Source organism: Typopeltis vanoorti, chromosome 21 (assembly GCF_054136105.1).
Source record: "Typopeltis vanoorti isolate ZY-2024b chromosome 21, IOZ_Tvanoo_1.0, whole genome shotgun sequence".
In the NCBI taxonomy this organism is placed as follows: Eukaryota; Metazoa; Arthropoda; class Arachnida; order Uropygi; family Thelyphonidae; genus Typopeltis; species Typopeltis vanoorti.
This window is the reverse complement of record NC_143569.1, coordinates 29,327,278-29,347,047: the sequence shown is the minus strand read 5'-3', so window position 1 is coordinate 29,347,047 and position 19,770 is coordinate 29,327,278. Positions and strand designations below refer to the sequence as shown.

At 35.2% G+C, this 19,770-nt stretch overlaps 1 protein-coding gene across 7 annotated transcripts in view; it reads right to left on the bottom strand.

The window, feature by feature from the left end:
- The window catches only part of LOC150094689 (cell adhesion molecule Dscam1-like), a 772,561-nt gene that overhangs the window by 252,070 nt on the left and 500,721 nt on the right, over positions 1-19,770 (bottom strand). For all 7 annotated transcript variants that reach the window (XM_090411389.1, XM_090411386.1, XM_090411388.1 and 4 more), the window contains one exon: positions 9,913-10,044. In XM_090411389.1, the coding sequence (XP_090267515.1) occupies positions 9,913-10,044 (132 nt within the window). The remainder of the gene's footprint in view (positions 1-9,912; positions 10,045-19,770) is intronic.

The window sequence follows — 19,770 nt, the reverse complement described above, 5'->3', positions numbered from 1 at the left end:
AATACACAGTTAAAATATAATATGAATAAGAGACAAGGGACTTTGTTTAATTTTGGTATTAAGAAATTTCTTATTGAAGGTGTTTGTGATGGAACAGATAGTGAGTCATCCACCTCAAGCCTACAAAGATCTCCAGGATGTACAAAAGGAGGGAAAACTACCAGCACACAGGAGAAAAAGTCTGCAAGTACTTATAATAATATTATAAATATATTTGGTGATCAGAATGGGATATGTCAATGAAAATCAGCACAAATTGATTTGTTGATCTTTGCTACAAGATTTCATTAGTCAAGTGAATGATAACTAATTTAAATGTAATTTATATTTGTCAACATGCCACGCCATATACATAAGTGTACTAATACTCTTTATGATTATGCCATAATTAATTATTAATACTTATGTTAATGTAGGAACTTTAAAAATTTTTGGAAAGGTATTTACGAGTAAATTTGTTGGGACTGGGCCCTCAGGAAAAAAAAAATCAGCTAACGCCTTTTTATTCCCGTATATAGGGAATAGGCGAGGTGGCTTTTAATAAAAGAATTCTTCTTACTCTTTTAACTAATTTTATAATTAATATCTGATTTATTTCGAACTGTTTAATTTTTGTTATTACTGAACACTTTATCAAATCATTCTTATTACAATTGCTTTTACATTATTTGATACGGTTTAGTACTTTTCTTACAAGTATTGTTGCAATTCATATTTACTTTTGTGTGTTGCGGTCTTTTTTTACTATTTTGCATTATTCATTTACTTTTATATTATTCGACATTTCTTATTTATAATCTTATTGTTTTTCATACTAAAGTTACCTTTACAACACAATTCTATTTGTTTTTATTATAGCTCTGACAAATATTGGAATTTGAATATTATTAAAAAAATACCCATGGGTTCTTGTTTAAAGACAGGAACTTGAACACAAGGAGGAGCAAGTACTTCTGCTGACACATCTACTCGTATGGTTGGAGAAGATATGGAATTGCAAACTGTGGTTTCTTCAAAAGCTAATATTAAAGAACAAGAGTCATCTAAGAACAGACTAAAACGGAAGTACCATGAAAGTTATTTAAATTATGGATTTACGTGTATTGGCAATATACACATGATCCTGATGCATTTTGTGTTTTATGTAATAAAATACTAGTAAACAGTTCTTTGGCTCCAGCTAAACTTCATAGGCACTTCGAAACGAAACACACTGATTACAAAGGAAAAGATATACATTTTTTTAAGAGACAATGTGACTCGCTAGAAAAATCTAAACTTCAAATGGCTACAATTGCTACAACTGAAAATGCAACAGAGGCATCTTTTCGCCTGAGTTAACGCATTGAACTTCATGGTGAAGCTCATACAATTGGTGAGACTCTCATTAAGCCTTGTGTGAAAGACATTGTATCGTGCATGTTAAACGAGCAGGTTGCTAAAAAATAGATGCAGTACAATTATCAAATGATACTGTTTCACACCCCATCAAAGATCTTTCTGCTGACAAGAAAAAGAGCTAATTCATCGACTTGGACTTTGCAGTGAATATTCATTGCAAATGGATGAATCTACAGATGTCGCAGGCCTCATTACTAGTGTTTGTTCGTTACATATTTGATAAAAGTATTGAAGAAGATTTACTCATGTGTGAATATCTACAAGAAAAAACTAAAGGAGAAGATATATTCAGCTGTATTAAAAATTATATTACAAAACAGGAAATCGGTTGGGAGAAGTGTATTGATATTTGTAACAGATGGTGCTCAAGCAATGGTAGGAAAGATGAAGGGAGTTGTAACACGTATCCTGCAAGTAGCTACAAGAGCCACCAAAAGTCATTGTGTTTTGAATAGACAAGCACTAGTAACCAAAAGAATTCCTACATATTTAAAAAGTATTTTGGATGAAGCCGTAAAAATGATCAACTATGTAAAATCTCGACCACTTCAATCCAGATTATTTAAAATTTTGTGCGATGAAATGGGTAGTGCACATAACGCACTTTTATTACATACTAAAGTGAGATGGCTACCCAGAGGAAAAGCATTATTGAGGCTTTTTGAACTTTGTAGTGAGTTAATGGTCTTCTTGATGTCACACAATTTAGGACAAAATTTTATTGAATTATTAAGAAATTCTTCATGGTTGATGAGTTGCGTATCTGGCAGATATTTTTACAAAGTGCAATGAAATTAACTTATCATTACAAGGAAAGAATACTACAATTTTTAATACAAGAGATAAAATTGCATCTTTTGATAGGAAGTTGCAATTCTGGATTTCTACAGTTGAACAGAATAATTTTGATTGTTTTCCCACCTTGCATGAATTTTTGACTGAAATAAATTCTAAAGTAAATGAAGAAGTATCTAACGTAATTTAAGAACACTTGAATGACTTCCAATCAAGCCTTTTGCAATATTTTTCAAAATCCAGTGAGGACAATTCTTGGGTTCTGAATCCATTTACAGTGACAGCTAAGCGCAGGCTTCAGTGCAAGTGATTATGAAAATCTAATTGACTTAATTACTGACTCTGATTTAAAACAAAAATACAAGGAACTGCCAATAAATGATTTCTGGACAAATTTAACAGAAAAGTACCCCAGCGTTTCAAAACTAGCTATTCTTGTTTTACTTCCTTTTACAACGACATATATTAATGCGAGACAGGATTTTCATATTATGCTGCAACCAAATCAAAGTCCAGGAACAGACTCGACGCTACACCAAATATGAGAATCCAACTTTCTAATATTGGGCCTGATATCAAAAGAATCTGTAATTCAAAGACCCAAAACACATCGGAGTCATTAAGAACTTAATTTGCAATATACGTGTTTTACTATTTTTATGTTTGTTTTTACTAATTAACATTTGACAATAAACGATTGTTTTTTCTTAATGCTTAGATTTACTTATTTGTTTTATTTATTATTTATATTTACCTACCCTGCAAAACCACCAGCACACAGGAGAAAAAGTCTGCATTCACTCGTAAGTACTTATAATAATATTATAAATTTTTGGTGATCAGAATGGGATATGTTGATGAAAATCAGCACAAATTAATTTAATGATGGTTTAATTGATGGTTAATTAATTAATAATTAATTATAAATCATTAATAATAATTAATTATAAATCATTACTAATTCATAATCAATTATTAATTAACAATATAATAAGCTAAATTACCAATTAATTATTAATTAATACATTACAAAATAACCAAGGTGTTCCGTGAACATTTCAGGATTTGTGAAGTGTTCCGTCGTAGAAAAAGTTTGAGAAACCCTGCTCTAAATCATCCACCATCCATGCCACCAGCCTCATATCTATTCCCATTTGCTCCAACTTATGTAAAATTTTTCCAGGTAGTATTCTGACAAATGCCTTTGCAAAGTCCAGCAGTATCATGATGTAGTCATTTCCGTTATCCAATTCTACTGTCACTTTATTATAAAATATGAATAAATTACTATATTAGGACATAAAAAAGGTAAGTGTTAGCACAACCTTGCAAAAGACAAAGCCATGCTGTTCCCTATAGAGTAACATAATCCTATCTACCCATTCCTGAATTTTACCTTTAACCAACTTTTCCAATACTTTAACTATCAATCCAAAAATATTAATTGGTCTGTAATTTGCTACTTCTGTCTTGGAGCTACCTTTATGCAATGGAACTATCTTACCCTCTTTCCATGCCCATGGAACTTTGCTAGAGCTGAAACTTAGATTAAATAACTAAATCAGAGGGAAAATTTTCTTGCACATTCTCTTAGTATACATGCTGACATATCATCCGGTCCTACTATGTATTCATATTGATATTTTTCAGTATGAAAAATATCAATATGATATTTTTGAGTACTTCCAGTTCATCTACCATAATTCTCACATCAGTATGAATGATACACCCTTGTAAAGTGATCACTTAGTAACATAACTAATTTTTCTGCTTCTGTTACATTCCTACCATCTGCACTAAGTAAAGTCCACAGTATCACCAGATCCATAATCATTCTTTCTCTCACTTGCTATATAACAAAAAATAAATAAATAAATAAAAATAAAAAATTTTTTGGATTTATTTTGTCTGCTTAGCTACTTTTCTCTCATAATCGGATTCCCCTTGCTTACAATACTAGTTATCCTTCTTGCCTGAAATACAGATGATTGCTAATCACCTTTTTGTTTATATTCCTTCCACAAAGATTTTTTTTTTTTGCTGCTATTGCTTATATCCACTTAATCCCTACTTGGTTTATCCTCTTAATCTTGGGTATTCAGTCTAATACTGTATCTCTCAATCCCTAACCAATTCCATTCATTACTGACATTCATTCTTGCAGCTTCTGATGCCATAGTACTGCTCCAAGTTGCCACCTAAGTTTGTCATAATTATCAACTTTGTAGTTCTTCATAAACCCTTTTTTGACTAAGAATTCCACATAATTGAACAACCTCCCAGAACAAGACTGCATGGTCTCTTTTCCTGATCAGAGGCAGAGTTGTCACTATAATTATAGATAGATCCGATGTGATTACCAGATCCAATACTCTCAAACACCTAGTCCTCTCCATCGAATGTTGTTTCAGACAATTATCCTTTAGTAACTATAAATTTCAATTCCCTCTTGCCATGCACCCTTTCTTTCTTCCAATCAATATCCCCATAGTTGAAGTCTCCCATAATAATTGCTCAGCCTGAACTCATGCTAATTTGCTGATGCATGGCATCCACAACTTCCTGTGGACCCCCTCCAGAGGAAGTAACAAACAATATATGTCCTATTGGCTTCTATTTCACACCAGATAGATTGAAATGAACCACCTCCCTCAGATATACAATTCTCCTTTGTTTCTATTTTTGTTGGGTGATGCTCCATCTATCAATAATACTCCTTCTGCCTTATTCATGCTAACTTCTCTGAAAATACAATATCACTTCTCTTACATTCTATTTCTGTAACTATATCATTCTCTTTCAACCAAGTCTCACTGATGCCAATCATTTTTGGCCAAGTCGAGTTGAGCAATGCCAAAAACTCCTCTCCATTTCTGATATGCCTAGCATTCATGAACATGCATTTCAACATCCCCTTGGGCCCACAATTACCCTTGTAATATCATTTCCAGTCCATTCAGACCTGAAACCTGGGAAACTATAGCCAGCTGTTCATAGCATTTCTGCACTCACGCTCATTTATCCCAGGGATGGCCAGACACATTGGGGGGGGGGGGGATTTCATCCATCACAATATCTCTAGTTTCCCTGATTTTGCACTTCCAAACTCTCATTGAACAATACTCTCTTCAAACAAACTCCAAAACCATTCAAATGCAGTAGTATATATCAGACACAACATATAATTCCTTTCTTCCATCAAATGTGCTCCATTCCTCTATAAACTGCACATCATTCCTTCTGCACAATCTTCTCATTGAATCGATACTAATAATTAAGGTAGCAGATTCACAATCTTTACTTTCTTACTCTTCATTTTCACTTCTTTCATATCCTCTCATTGCATATTTCTCAGCTACCAAATTATTTGTGCCTCTTAAAATAATCAACTCTTTCATTTCCCTCACCTGCAAAGTAAGAGCTCTCCTTGATCTCCTTGATCTTCATACCTGGGAAATATGCTTTCGTCACTTTCTCATTAAATATGCCTCTCATCACATTTCCATAGAATATCTCAGTTTCTCACACTTTCATACTTTTTGCATTGACTTTTTCTTTCTCCCTCCTGCTGTGCAACATGCCGATTATTACTCCAGCTACTCAAGCTTGCGCTCTGTCCTGTGAAGGAGGCTGCATAAGTGTGCTGCCTCTCTCTCTCTCTCTGCACTGTCACCTCATCATCATCCACTTCATATTCCCATTTGTATTTCATACACTATCCTTCACTGCTTCCATTACATTCTATATAACACTTTCACAATCCTCCCTTGAATCCTTAATATTCTTGAATTAATCCTTGAATCCAACTTAACTCGCATTTTATCCACCACTCACAAAACATTTCTGACATACACTCTCTCCATTCTTGCTTTCATACCATAAACCATTCACTCTTGGCAATAAATACAAAGTACATCACACTAAATTCTGTTCAGTGATATTATTGAATATCAGAGTCTTGGCTGCCATTTTTGTTGAATGCATTGGTGGCCTAAATGTGGAATGCTTCAGAATATAATAATAGTCATAATTAAATAAACAGTGAAAAATAAAGAGAATACCACTGATAATGATTAACAATATTGTGATTTACTAAAAATAAAGACTTATTCAAACTGCATGTGCACAGCACTACCACTTCTAAGAATGATGCTAGTGCCCTCCAATACCAATTACTATATTATATAGTTAATATTTTTACAACTGTTAGTAACGCTTTTCAATGAACCACAACATCCTCGTGACAGTACTAAAAAAAAATCTAAACAAAAAATGGTAGCCCCTACTGGTTATGTGAGTCTTATACTGAGGCTTGAAATGCTTACTGTTATAGCAAAATTATTCTATAATTTTTGAGGAAGCAGCAGTCCGACAATGAACTATTCAATGATATGAATGTTTTTTTTTTTTTAATATTAATCCACTGCTAAAATAAGAAACTTTTTATTCATTGGTTGACTAGTTTTATGAAAATTAGGATAATTAATTGAATAAATTAATAAAGACTAGAAAACAGAATAATGACAATCAACATATATATTTGAAACAATGGAATAACAATGGAATGCATGCATCCATGTAGAGTATGTTTCATCATTTCAACTGATTCTTTGAATGCTCTTGAGAAAAAACTTTAATCTATGTGGAGCATTTTTGTTGCCATAGTACTTGAGGGTTTGTTTCAGTTATATGTGCTGCCAGTCCTGATTTGTGTTTTCTTTTGTTCTCAACATTATTGATGTGTTCTGATCAGCATACTTCTCTTGACCTGCCTGTCTGTCCTATGTAGTTGAAACCGAAACTATAGCTGATCTCGTAGACACCTGGCTTTCAAAGTTGCAGATGGAGAAGTTTAAGTTTCAGGTGATTGGAGATCTTGTTGATTGGATAGAAGGCAACCTTTTTATTTTTTTAATGAAGTATCATTGCTAGTTTTTCAGTGACTGACTTTATATATGGGAAAAATTACTGCTCCTCTAAAGGCTGTTTTTTTCCGTTCATCTGATCATTTTGGAGGGCTGACATAGCATTTTTTTTTATTAATATTCTGTTGTAACCATTCTTTGGTAGGACTGACCTCAGGTTAGCAAACAAATTCATGGAGTGGTTTGAAAAAAAAAAAAAAAAAAAAGCCTTTCAGTATCAAGGAACACAACCTAATATTTGGGGAGATATGTTGATATTTTCATTGTCTGGTCCAGCTCTATTGCCCAATTAGAAGATTTCGTCATGTACCTTAACAACCTTCACCTGTGAATTAAATTCACTGTTGAATTAGAGGTAAATAGGTCTTTGCCATTTTTGGACACACTATTGAGGTATCCAATAGTGTGTCCAAACACTGGAGGTTACCTACATGCTATGTCCCATCACCATCCAGTACAGAAAATATGCTTCATTTGTTCCTTACATAATAGAGCTTAGAGGATTTCCACTAATATTCATAAAAGAAACAAAGAGTTGCAATATCCAAGTTCATTCCTACCAAAGAATGGTTACAACAGAACATTAATTAAAAAAATCCTACTTTAAGCTCCAAAATGATCAGATGAAAAGGAAAACCAAGACTTTAGAGGAGCAATGATTCTCTATATATACAATCAGTCACCAATAAAATAGCAACGATACTTTGTCAACAACTGGGTTCGATTCCCTTCAGTGACATGAGGAACCTTTATCTAGTCCCTTTCAATGAAAGGTAAGTTAGCCGGTCTCATACAAAGGTAGAGGCTTTTTCCCACCCAGAAACTCGGGTTTTTCATCCTCTAGAACAGGCAAACTGGCCCCATGAACGCATGAGTCTATAGACATAGGACACAGCAGGTGGCATAGAGCTAACCACCTTATCCTGTACACTTACAGTTGCTGTTAATAGTTGGAAAAAACCTCAACACCGTAAAGGCAGAAGAGGAAAAGATTAAGAAGTAAGTAAGTACTTTGTCAACAAAATATAAAGGTTGCCTTCTACCCAATCAACAAGATCTCTAATCCCCTGAATCCTTCTAAACCTCTCTATCCACCACTTAAAAAGTCAGATATTTACGGGATCAGCTGTAGCTATGGTTTACGCTACATAGGATAGACAGACAGGCAGGTCAGGAGAGGTATGCCAATCAGAACACTTTAAGGATGTTGTGAATAAAAGAAAACACATATCAGGACTGGCAGTACATACAACTGAAACAAATCACCAAGTACAATGGCAACAAACAGAAATGCTCCACACAGATTACAATTTTTTTTCAAGAGCATTCAAAGAATAAGCTGAAACAAAAAAACAAGGGATGATTTTACATCAGGTTTGGTTTTCACTAATTCATCATGACATGCACATAGTTACCAGCGGCATACAGCAGTCCACAAACCAACAAACAATGTTAGAGAAAATGCATGCTCTCCATTGTTATTCATGTTCAAAATACATACCTCATTCATGTGCCATATCCTATCCATTTGGTTCACTACCATGATTTGAACTCATGGTTCACTACAGGCGTAACAATATGTGGTGAGGACCCTATCTCTTCCACATACCATTGTAAGTATTCATGGCTGTAAATCCACGTGTGTTCACAGGGCCGGTTTGCGGTTTGCTGTTCTGAGGGACGAAAAACCCGAGTGTCCAGGTGAAAAAATCCTCTCCCTCCATATGACACCGGCTAACTCACCTTTAGTTGAAAGAGACCACCAGATAAAAGTTTCTCACATCATGGATGGCAATCAAATCCATGTCTTTCTGAAGTACCGACTGAGCTACAGAGACTCCAAATATGTATATTAACTGTTATTAGTCTGTTTTCTATTTTATTCAAGTAATTATCCTGGTGAAGTTAAACAAGGGCGTTTCATGAAACTAGTCAACTAATCAATAAAAATAGTTTCTTATTTTACTTCTGGATTAATACCAAAAAGACATTTGCAGCATGTCCTCTCTCCACAATAACGAACTATTCAATTATGAATTCATTAATTTAAGAAATATTCTTCTGTTAGTGGCTTCTGGCATTTAAAAAAGATTTAGGTAAGAGCAATATTAAAAACTATAAAGAATAATAATTCTGAATATATTAATGACAAACTAAATTTAAGATAATCTAATAAATAATTTATTAGTTTTTATAATGGCAACATGACAAACACTTTATAATTATTTAAGTATAATTACAAACTCAAATAATGCTTAGTAAATATCATGTTATCATTACAGTACCATGTGAAAACACTTTTTAATAACAAATATAGGAAAGTTATGAATATAAGAATTAGCTCAAGTATAAGAATTAATTCCATCTTTGATATTCTTTTTCTCATCTGAGCATCCAATATATATTCTTACTGACTTATCCTGAGGTGGTAATGTAAATTGTTTTTTTACAATTAACTCAGTAAACTCACAGCACACTAAAGAAACAGTTTGTTATAGTGTATGGTTGGCTATAACAAAGCTCAAATTGCTACCTCTATTACACTGACTACAGAACTTTTAGTCATTTGCTATAGTGAAAACTGATGATACATCAAGATCAAGTAGTAATACTTATCATATGATGAGCAAACTGATTGTTTTGAAGCCATTCAAATTATTATGAAAAATGATCTGCTTACTAGATGAAACGAATGGGATAACATCTATAATCGAGATAAAATAAATGGTATGATTTAAAATAAATAAATGCATAATAATAATAATAATAAATAAATAAAATAACTGCTTACCTGAGGCAAGTTTGCACTGAATTTTATAAGCAGTGATTGGACTGTTTCCAGTGTATGGTTGACTCCATCTTAAAGTTACAGATCTACTTCCAATTTCCGAAGGCTGTACATTGCTAGGACTATCTGGTTGTTCTAGGGAAAAGATAACAAAAATATTGATTTTCATTTTAATCACACGTAGAAAGTATTTTACCTTGGGTATAATAAATGTTAAAGATACCAAGCTATTTTAAACCTGGTTTTACTCCATTTCCCAAGTAAGCAAACAGACATTTGCTTACTTGGGAAATGGAGTAAAACCAGGTTTAAAATAGCTTGGTATGCTTAACATTTTAATCACACTTTAAATTAGTTAGCTTAAAGCAATCCTATCCATAAAATGTTGAAAACTGATTGGACACCAGGATTGTGGATGGGTTGAGGTTACACAAACACAGAAGAAATGTATTAACATTTCCTTAAGCAATTATAGATCATAGTTTTAGGAAAATATTAATGGATGAAGACTGTTCTATAGAATAGAAATACACAGTTGAGATGAAGAAAAGAGGAAAGAAAATGGTAGTTTGTAGAATAACTTTGAAGAGCAAGTAGTTGGTAGGCAGTTTCTACTTGTGTGTGTTTGACAAGCTTTTATGAAGGAGACAGAGTTACAGATACATGCTGAGATGAATGTGTTCAGAGAAGTATTATGAGATATGCAATCCAGTTTTGACTTTGCCAGACTAGTTACATCAATGCATAGCATTTCTACTCACTAAACAAAAGCTGAGAGTTCAAATTTTCCATTTCAGCATAAATAATTATGAATATCTTTATGTGGTACATGAATTTGATTGTCTAATATAAGTCGGAACCCCCAGCTTACTGCAGGAATGAAGTACCATGTTTAATCTTTAGAACAACATTTCTGGTTTATCCTTAGCCTGCCCAAACTGTTTGTGTAGATAGGTTTAGAATTATTGGTAAATAACATTAGCATTAAAAAAATTCTGCATGATAAAAAGCAACAAGTACGAAAGTGTGTGTGTGTGGGCGATCATCAACTAATCTGACATTCTCTGTTAAAGAGTACTAACAGGGACAAGGACTTTTCAAAAAGAAGAAGTGGAACACTGAATGTGTGGGGAATTATAGTACATTTTGTTTAACATAGTACTGTACTTATCTGAGCTTCAGTCAAGGCTTTTTGGTAGTTTGTTGTAGTGTGTAAGTTGGTTATACAGCATTTGCTATAGTAAGAGTCAACTGTACCTATCAAGCATCATATTAAAAATGTGCTACTATGGGAAAGTGAAAGATAAGAGAAACATAATGTATGTTATCCCTCAATTGTTTCTCTTGAAGAGCATTTTTCAAAGCATGCATCATAAAAAAAAATTAAAAAAAACTCAGATGTTTTGAAATTTTAGAGCAGCAACAATAACCAAAAAATGATTATACATTTACCACTCTTCAACCAAAAAACTAGTCTTCATGACCTTGATAACCAGACTTTTAAGAGGTATTACCTTATTCTTCTTTCCTGTTATGTCATAACTGAAAAATTATAACACTATTTTAATTTATATGTTTTCAACATATTTCCTCTTTTCTCCATATCAATCAAATTCCATGATAACTCAAAAACCTACAATCTACCCTCACAGAGAGCAGATCAACAACCATTTTGGTTTATCTCTAGATCCTCTGCATAATTTCATTATCCTAAAGAAACCCAGACAAACAAATCTATGCACAAGTTCAGATGTAGCCATATTAGTACCACATAGAGGAATAATAACATCCCATTCTCTAATGTCGGTATGTTCTTCAATATCCAAGTGATCCTTTGAGCTTTTCCACTAACTTTTTGCTTACTGAACTTCAACTACCTATCACTATCAACATCCAAATACCAACCCTCATCAATTTTTTATAGTCTAATTTTCTTCAACGCAATACAGCAAAATGTTTAGTGAAAACAACAAATATGGAAACATATAACAGAATAATCATAAGATGGAAAGCCTGCTGAATAAAAAAATACGTTTTCAAGCAAATTTAAGCTGGATTAGAAATAAAACATTGAATCAGACTAGAGATCACAAACCTGATGGAAAAACAGGCAAGTTAAAAGACAACATTATAGGTAGAATCATATTAAAAATGAAGATATTAGAAAGGAACTTGACATTCACCGACACTGAAGAATATACAAGCAGATCTAGTCTAACATAATCAGGACTTGAAAAACTATCCAAAATCCTACTCACCACACAAAACATTTACTCATTCAACACTCCTATTTTTTAATGAGTTTGAATAAGTCAATAGAATATGTCTGATATATCCAAATAAATCAATATTCTACAAAGTGATTAACTGCTCTGTACTGCAAGTGGAGAAATTATTTTTTTTTATATTTAGTTTTTGTCATGGGCAAGCATATTTGTCAAGCCCTGAAAGTAATATTGTCACTTGAATAGAATTGGAGTAGGAAGGTCATAAAATGGGTGTTCAATTACAGGAAACAAGGTCCAGAGAAAGACTAAGATCTAGATTCTATTATCTTATGCTAAGAGCTGGTTTAAGGTGATAGTGTCACTTGAACAGAATGAGATTGGAAAAGTTAATAAAATAGGTTACTGATAATGAATCCTTTGAGTGTACATATTTTTATTTATTTCATGCGATGATTCAACACCCGAGTCTCTTTTACAGGTAGGCACAGCAGCAGCATCCAATTCCCCCCCGCCATTTTTTTCCAAGGTTCGAGACAAGCATAGCTGACGAATCAGACCTATGGCGGAGAGACTGTCTTAAGTATTCTTGACCATAACCTACGTGTGTTCAAGGGGCTGGTTTGCCTGTTCTGGGGGATGAAAAACCTGAGTTTCCAGGTTTATTCGTTTCTGCAATGTCACCACCTGGATGATATACTGTTGCAAAGTGCTCACTCAGTAACTCAACTATCTCAACTGATTCAGTTACCTCCCTACCATCGGCATTCTTTAAAATCATTCTGCCATGTACATTTATCCTTTTACTTGCTACATATCTAAAAAACTGTTTAGGATTCTCTTTAGCCTGCATGGCCAATGTTCTTTCGTAATCCTTTTTAGCTTTTCTTACCACACTCGTTACCCTTCTGGCCTGCGCTTTATACCGTTTGTGTGCCTGCCGGTCACCTTTCTCCTTAAATTCCCTCCATAGTTGTTTCTTTTTTTGCAGCTCAAGTTTAATGGTGTTATTCATCCATTTAACCCCTTCTTGATTTATTATTCGGACTCTAGGTATAGAGTCAGCCATTGCTTCATGCAAACACTTCTTAACTACCTCCCATGCACTATCGACTTCTAGTCCTTGCAGTTGTACATGCCATGGCACCGAACCAATCAAACTCCTAAGCTTCTCATACTTTCCAGCCCGATAATTTCACATGTACCCTGTCTTAATTGAAAATTCTACACCTTTAGCCACCTCCTAAGTCAAGACCCTATGATCACTCTCACTGATTGGTGGCAATGTGGTCATATTTGTTACAGCCAAATCCTCAGATGTAATTACTAGGTCAAGCACTCTCTGACCCCTAGTATTTTCCATTACATGCTGTCACAGATAGTTATCCCTTAATAACCGCATAAAATCCAATTCCTTCCTCCTGTGTGTCCTCTCCTCACTCCAATCAATGCGACCATAGTTGAAATTTCCCATAATAATCACCCCTCCTTCCACTCATTTCTTCTATTTGCTTGTGCATACTGTCACCACCATCTTTTCCATCACCTGGTCAATAGCAGCACCCAATTGTATATTTAGTTCTGCTAGCCACAATCTCACACCAAATGGCCTCAAATGTGCTCTTTTCTCTATCCTGCAATTCAACTTCTATTCTCCTTGGCTGCAGCTCATCAGCTATCATCAACAATACTCCTCCCCCCCCCCATTTTATTCTCCCTGTCATTCCTGAACACACTATACCCATCACATTCAATCCCACTAGTTATATCATCTACAGTCAGCCATGTTTCACTAATACCAATAACCTGTGGTCTGGAAGTGCCAACCATGGCCAAAAACTCTTCCTTCTTGTTCCTAATACACCTAGCATTAGTGTACATGAATTTAAAAACCCCCCATTAGCCCCAACCCTACCTTGATGCCTTATATTAACTATCCCACTCTGATTTGTTGTCCTTATTTGCTCAGGCATATTATATTATATTCATTCTTACATTCAACTGCCTCCCTAAGGACTGTATATCTACTCCCCCCCCCTTAATAAATCTAGTTTCCCTGAATTTGCACATCCACCACATTCAGCAACACTTTCTCAAGTCTTCTTACACCGTAACCATTCAAATGCAAGCCATCCATCTTATATAGATCCTTTCGCCCATCGAACTCACTCCACACGTCCACAAATTCCACACCACTCGACATAATAACCCACGCATAAAGTCATTCGCAATTATGGCCCTCCTTTTAAACATTTCGCTGTCATACCGCGGCAAAAGACTAATCATTCTAACTCTCTCACTCTTTTCTTTTGCTACCTCAAACAATTCATTCAGGTCTTCTATCATTTCCATTTTATCTCCTTTCAAATCATTCGTACCTGCCACTACAATCATTTCTTTCACCCTTTCCTTTTGCTCTCTAGTAGACTCAGTTACGTCCTTTATGGTCGCACCAGGTTGGTACGATTTTGTCAAATCCTCTACTAACACACCTCATACTAACGAGTCTCCATACAGCACTCTATCCTTCATTTTGTTCATGTTCACATTCATACGTCTATTTTTCCTGTCATACCTTTTATTACTGGCTGGTTCATTCAGTCTACTTTTGTTCATGCACTCTAGCTGCTGTTTTGCTCTTTCTATCGCACTATTCAACAACGCGATCTCACTCAATGCATCTATCTCATCTATTTTATTCTCTGAGAAACCATTTATACTATCATTCACACTCTACATTCACACTCTCACAATTTTCATGTACAACCTTGCCGTTTCTTGTCATATCCCTATTTCCTTCATTCTGAAGTTTGACAAATATAACACACTCACACTCCGAAATACTCTTCAATTTCTCATTCCCCCTACATTTTCTACACACATTCACTCCTTTATTATCATCTAACCACACTCCGACCGCACTCCGCAAAGCGTACATTTCGCAGCTAGTACACTGAATCATCTCTTTTATACTACCATTCTTTGATAAAGATGGCGACCCATCATTACTGGCCGCAATTATCCTTTGTACTGGAGCCATACTTACTTGCAACGTATTTTATCAAATTATAACACACCAAAAACACACAAAAAGATGCATTAAGAGACGCATGGCAAACAACACTATGAAATATTAAATAAATTTATCAACGATAACTGAAAATAATACTTATCTTATCCGGAGCTTTCACGAACACTACACACTACGAATCCCTCAAGCGGCAACAGCCCCAATAAAATATGTTATAAAGACACACAAAATACTCTAAAAACACGAAAATCGTTCTAATATACTATAAAACCAATTTTCTAAGGAAAAACACACACAAAAAACACCAAAAATCACCAATTTTACACGAGCTCTAAATTACACCTACCACTCACCATATAACCTCGAACCCCTATAAATATGCTGGCCTTTTATAATAAAGTTACAAGAGCAGTAGATGAGGGAAAGGCAGATACTGCCATTTTCTTGGATTTAGTGAAGGCATTTGACAGGGTGCCACATGATAAGCTGATATTTAAGTTGCAGCACATGGGTTTGGATGTTAGGTTGGTCAACTGGATTCAGGATTGGCTGTCCAATAGGTATCAGAGAATTGTGTATGGTGGGGCAGTTTCAAGGAGGCATGACTTATTTTTCACAGTATTAACAACACTACAAACACTTTTATCAACAAAGATGTTTTATTAATGCTTATATTTCCCTGATTTTCAACTCAGCATCATCAGAGCACAACACACTTGTAAACACGACAGTGAGTGAGTGAAACAATATAATTGCAAAAGACAAAAGATCTAAAGTCCTATTTTTTGGCACCCTATAACAAAAAAAAAAAAAAAAAAAAAAAAAAACAGCAGTTATCCAGGAGTTTTTCTTAGGATAACCGTCCCCCAAATTTTTGGCAAATTAATGCAACCATATTTGTTAAGGTTGGGAGAATTCTTCAAAGCCATTGCTGACTCAAAAAATAATTTTTCAGATCTATAACAACTCCTAAATAGCACATTCGTTTTCCTCCATCTAATCCTGTGTGAAGGAGTGTCCAAAGCATGGTCTGCCAGTCCCGACTTGCCATAGTAATAGTAGCGAATGTATCTTTCATGTTCTTCCAGGCGGATGTTCACTGATCTTCCTGTTTGCCCATAATAAGCCAAGTCACAGTCACATGGAACTTCATACACTCCTGGGTGTGCTAAAGGGTGAAGTTTATCCTTAGGCGAGCGGATCAACGTTGCCAGCTTGACATGAGGTTTGAAAGTAGTGCGAAGGCCATGTTTCAACAATACTTTGGCTATCTTTTCCAATGTACCTCTGATATAGGGAATAGAAATGGTCATGTTGTATTCTTGTGTATTAGGAGAGGGCAGAGTAATGGGCCTATGTAGTATTTTATCTATTTTGTAGAGATTGTAGCTGTTGGCTAAGAATGTATGGCACAGGTATTGGAGTTCAGTGGTCAGAGCTGTATCGTTAGAACAAGTGGCTCTGGCTCTGTAAGTGTTTTTAAAATGCCGTACTGTTGGACTGGATGATGATGTGATTGTTTATGTAGGTATCTTCCTGTGTGTGTGTAGGCTTTCTGTAAATAGAAAAAGTTGAAACTGAAATTGTCCAGAAAATTGAACAGGTTAGCCTTCCTTAAACGATGCCGTGACAACGATATCATTCCATCTTTTCTGAAATTCAAAGAAAAGTTGCAATCAGCAAAGGCACATCGTATTTATCGACGGGCGAGTTTAGTGCTTCTTTGAGAACAAATCGTCGCTACTTGCATAGAGCTTAGTAAGCTAAACAGCTCTATCACAGCTCTACAACAAGAATTAATCAACGTGTTAAATCCTAAAATATGGACTGTCCTACAGCACATCTCCGAAGTTGCAGCAAAAAAAAAAAAAAGAATTCACAAAAGTAAAAAGCAAACACCTAAAGAAATATGAACTCCTACACAGTGCCAACATACGAAGTTCTGACTACAACTTCGACAAGACCACGTGGTCGTAAACCTATCGTCGGAAATACTCACTGAAGAAGCCAAGAACGCGCCTCTCAGTCTAGAGCATAACTTTGCCATCACGCCCAAACAAATTCCTAAACTAGAAATTATGATGAAAGTAGAATGGGATATCCACGATCTTCTGCCAGCAATGGCCAATAACGTGCGACTAGATATAGCAAGTATTATAAAGAAGACTAAACCTCCAAAAAGCAATATGCCACGTAAGCAAATAACTGCCCTAAAAAAAAAGTTATATAATAATAAAAATATTATTATTACAAAAGCCGATAAAGGAAATGCAACAGTTATCATGAATAAAGAAGAGTATAACAGAAAAATGCAAGATCTCATATGTGACAGTTCCACATATCAAATTATACATCGAGATCCTACGATGTCTCAAAAGAAAAAAGTCCGAAAATTACTGAAAAAAGTGACATCATGGCCCAAAGAAATCATCAGGAAAATAAAACCAATTCATGTTAAACCACCCCGTATTTATGGATTACCAAAAATCCACAAAACTAATATTCCCTTACGCCCCATAGTTGATAGCATAGATAGTCCCACATATAAACTGGCCCGGCATTTAGCCAAGTCGCTTGCCCACCTAACTGGCAACTCCTCTGCTTTTGTAAAAAATTCAATCCATTTCAAAACACTGGTTAAAAATCTAATCCTAAAAGATTCAGACATAATGGTTAGTTTCGATGTCACCTCCTTATTTACCAATGTACCACTTATAGAAACTCTTGATTTAATCAAGTCTAAATTTCCTCCAGATATTTTTGAATTATTTCAATTCACCATGAATGCAGGTTACTTTACATGGGGAGGAAAATTCTACAAACAGATTAATGGTACTGCTATGGGTTCCCCCCCACCTCTCTCCCCCATTAGCAAATTTTTACATGGAACACTTTGAAAACAAAGTATACTTACCACAACTACATACAAGCCACAAGTGTGGTTACGCAATGTAGATGATGCGTTTGCCATCTGGCCCCATGGACAAGACACTTTGGATGCTTTTGTCACCTACCTAAACAGCCAACACCCCAAAATTCACTTCACAGTAGAAAAAGAATCAAATAACTGTTTACCATTTCTTGACACATTAGTCAACCACCTTTCAGATGGATCACTATCTTTTTCTATTTACAGAAAGCCTACACACACAGGAAGAAACCTACATAAACAATCACATCATCATCCAGTCCAACAGTGCAGCATTTTAAAAACACTTACACACAGAGCCAGAGCCATTTGTTCTAATGATACAGCTCTGACCACTGAACTCCAATACCTGCGCCATACGTTCTTAGCCAACGGTTACAATCCCTACAAAATAGATAAAATACTACATAGGCCCATTACTCTGCCCTCCCCTAATACACAAGAATACAACATGACCATTTCTATTCCCTATATCAGAGGTACATCGGAAAAGATAGCCAAAGTATTGTTGAAACATGGCCTTCGCACCACTTTCAAACCTCATGTCAAGCTGGCAACATTGATCCGCTCGCCTAAGGGTAAACTTCACCCTTTAGCAAACCCAGGAGTGTATGAAGTTCCGTGTGAATGTGACTTGACCTATTATGGGCAAACAGGAAGATCAGTGAACATCTGCCTGGAAGAACATGAAAGATACATTCGCTACTATTACTATGGCAAGTCGGGACTGGCAGACCACGCTTTGGACACTCCTTCACACAGGATTAGATGGAGGAAAATGAATGTGCTATTTAGGAGTTGTTATAGATCTGAAAAATTATTTTTTGAGTCAGCAATGGCTTTGAAGAATTCTCTCAACCTTAACAAATATGGTTGCATTAATTTGCCAGAAATTTGGAAGACAGTTATCCTAAGAAAAACTCCTGGATAACTGCTGTTTTTTTTTTTTTTTTCTGTTAGATGGCACCAAAAAATAGGACTTTAGATCTTTTGTCTTTTGCAATTATATTGTTTCACTCACTCACTGTCGCGTTTACAAGTGTGTTGTGCTCTGATGATGCTGAGTTGAAAATCAGCGAAATATAAGCGTTAATAAAACATCTTTGTTGATAAAAGTGTTTGTGGTGTTATTAATACCGTGAAAAATAAGTCATGAATAACCATCAACACCTAAGCTTATCTGTTAGAGAGGCAGAGGGTTAGAAGTGGGGTCCCACACGGCTCAGTACTGGGACCTATATTGTTTAACCTTTATATCAATGACATTGTCAGTGGATTGCAGGGGGATATTCAGTTGTTTGCAGATGATGTGAAGCTGTGAAGGGTTATTAGTAATAGTGCAGATGTGGTTAGTCATGCAAGAGGATTTGAATAAGCTAGACAGATGGGCAAATGAATCTGGGTTTCGGTTTAATGCAGCAAAATGTAAGGTCTTGAGGTTTGGGACAGATCGATGGGACGCTGCATACTCTACTGGAGGAGTTAATAAGAATGCTTATTGTAGGATAGCATTGACTGCTGTAGAGGATATAGTTGAGATATTTAATGACCAGTTAATAAAGGTCTTTCATCCTTGTGAATGTGACATCATGGAGAGTGTTTGAGAGCAATGGATGAGGAGGAAGAGAGACTGACTGTGAGTGAACAAATCTGTTTAATATTAGTCTTACACTGGG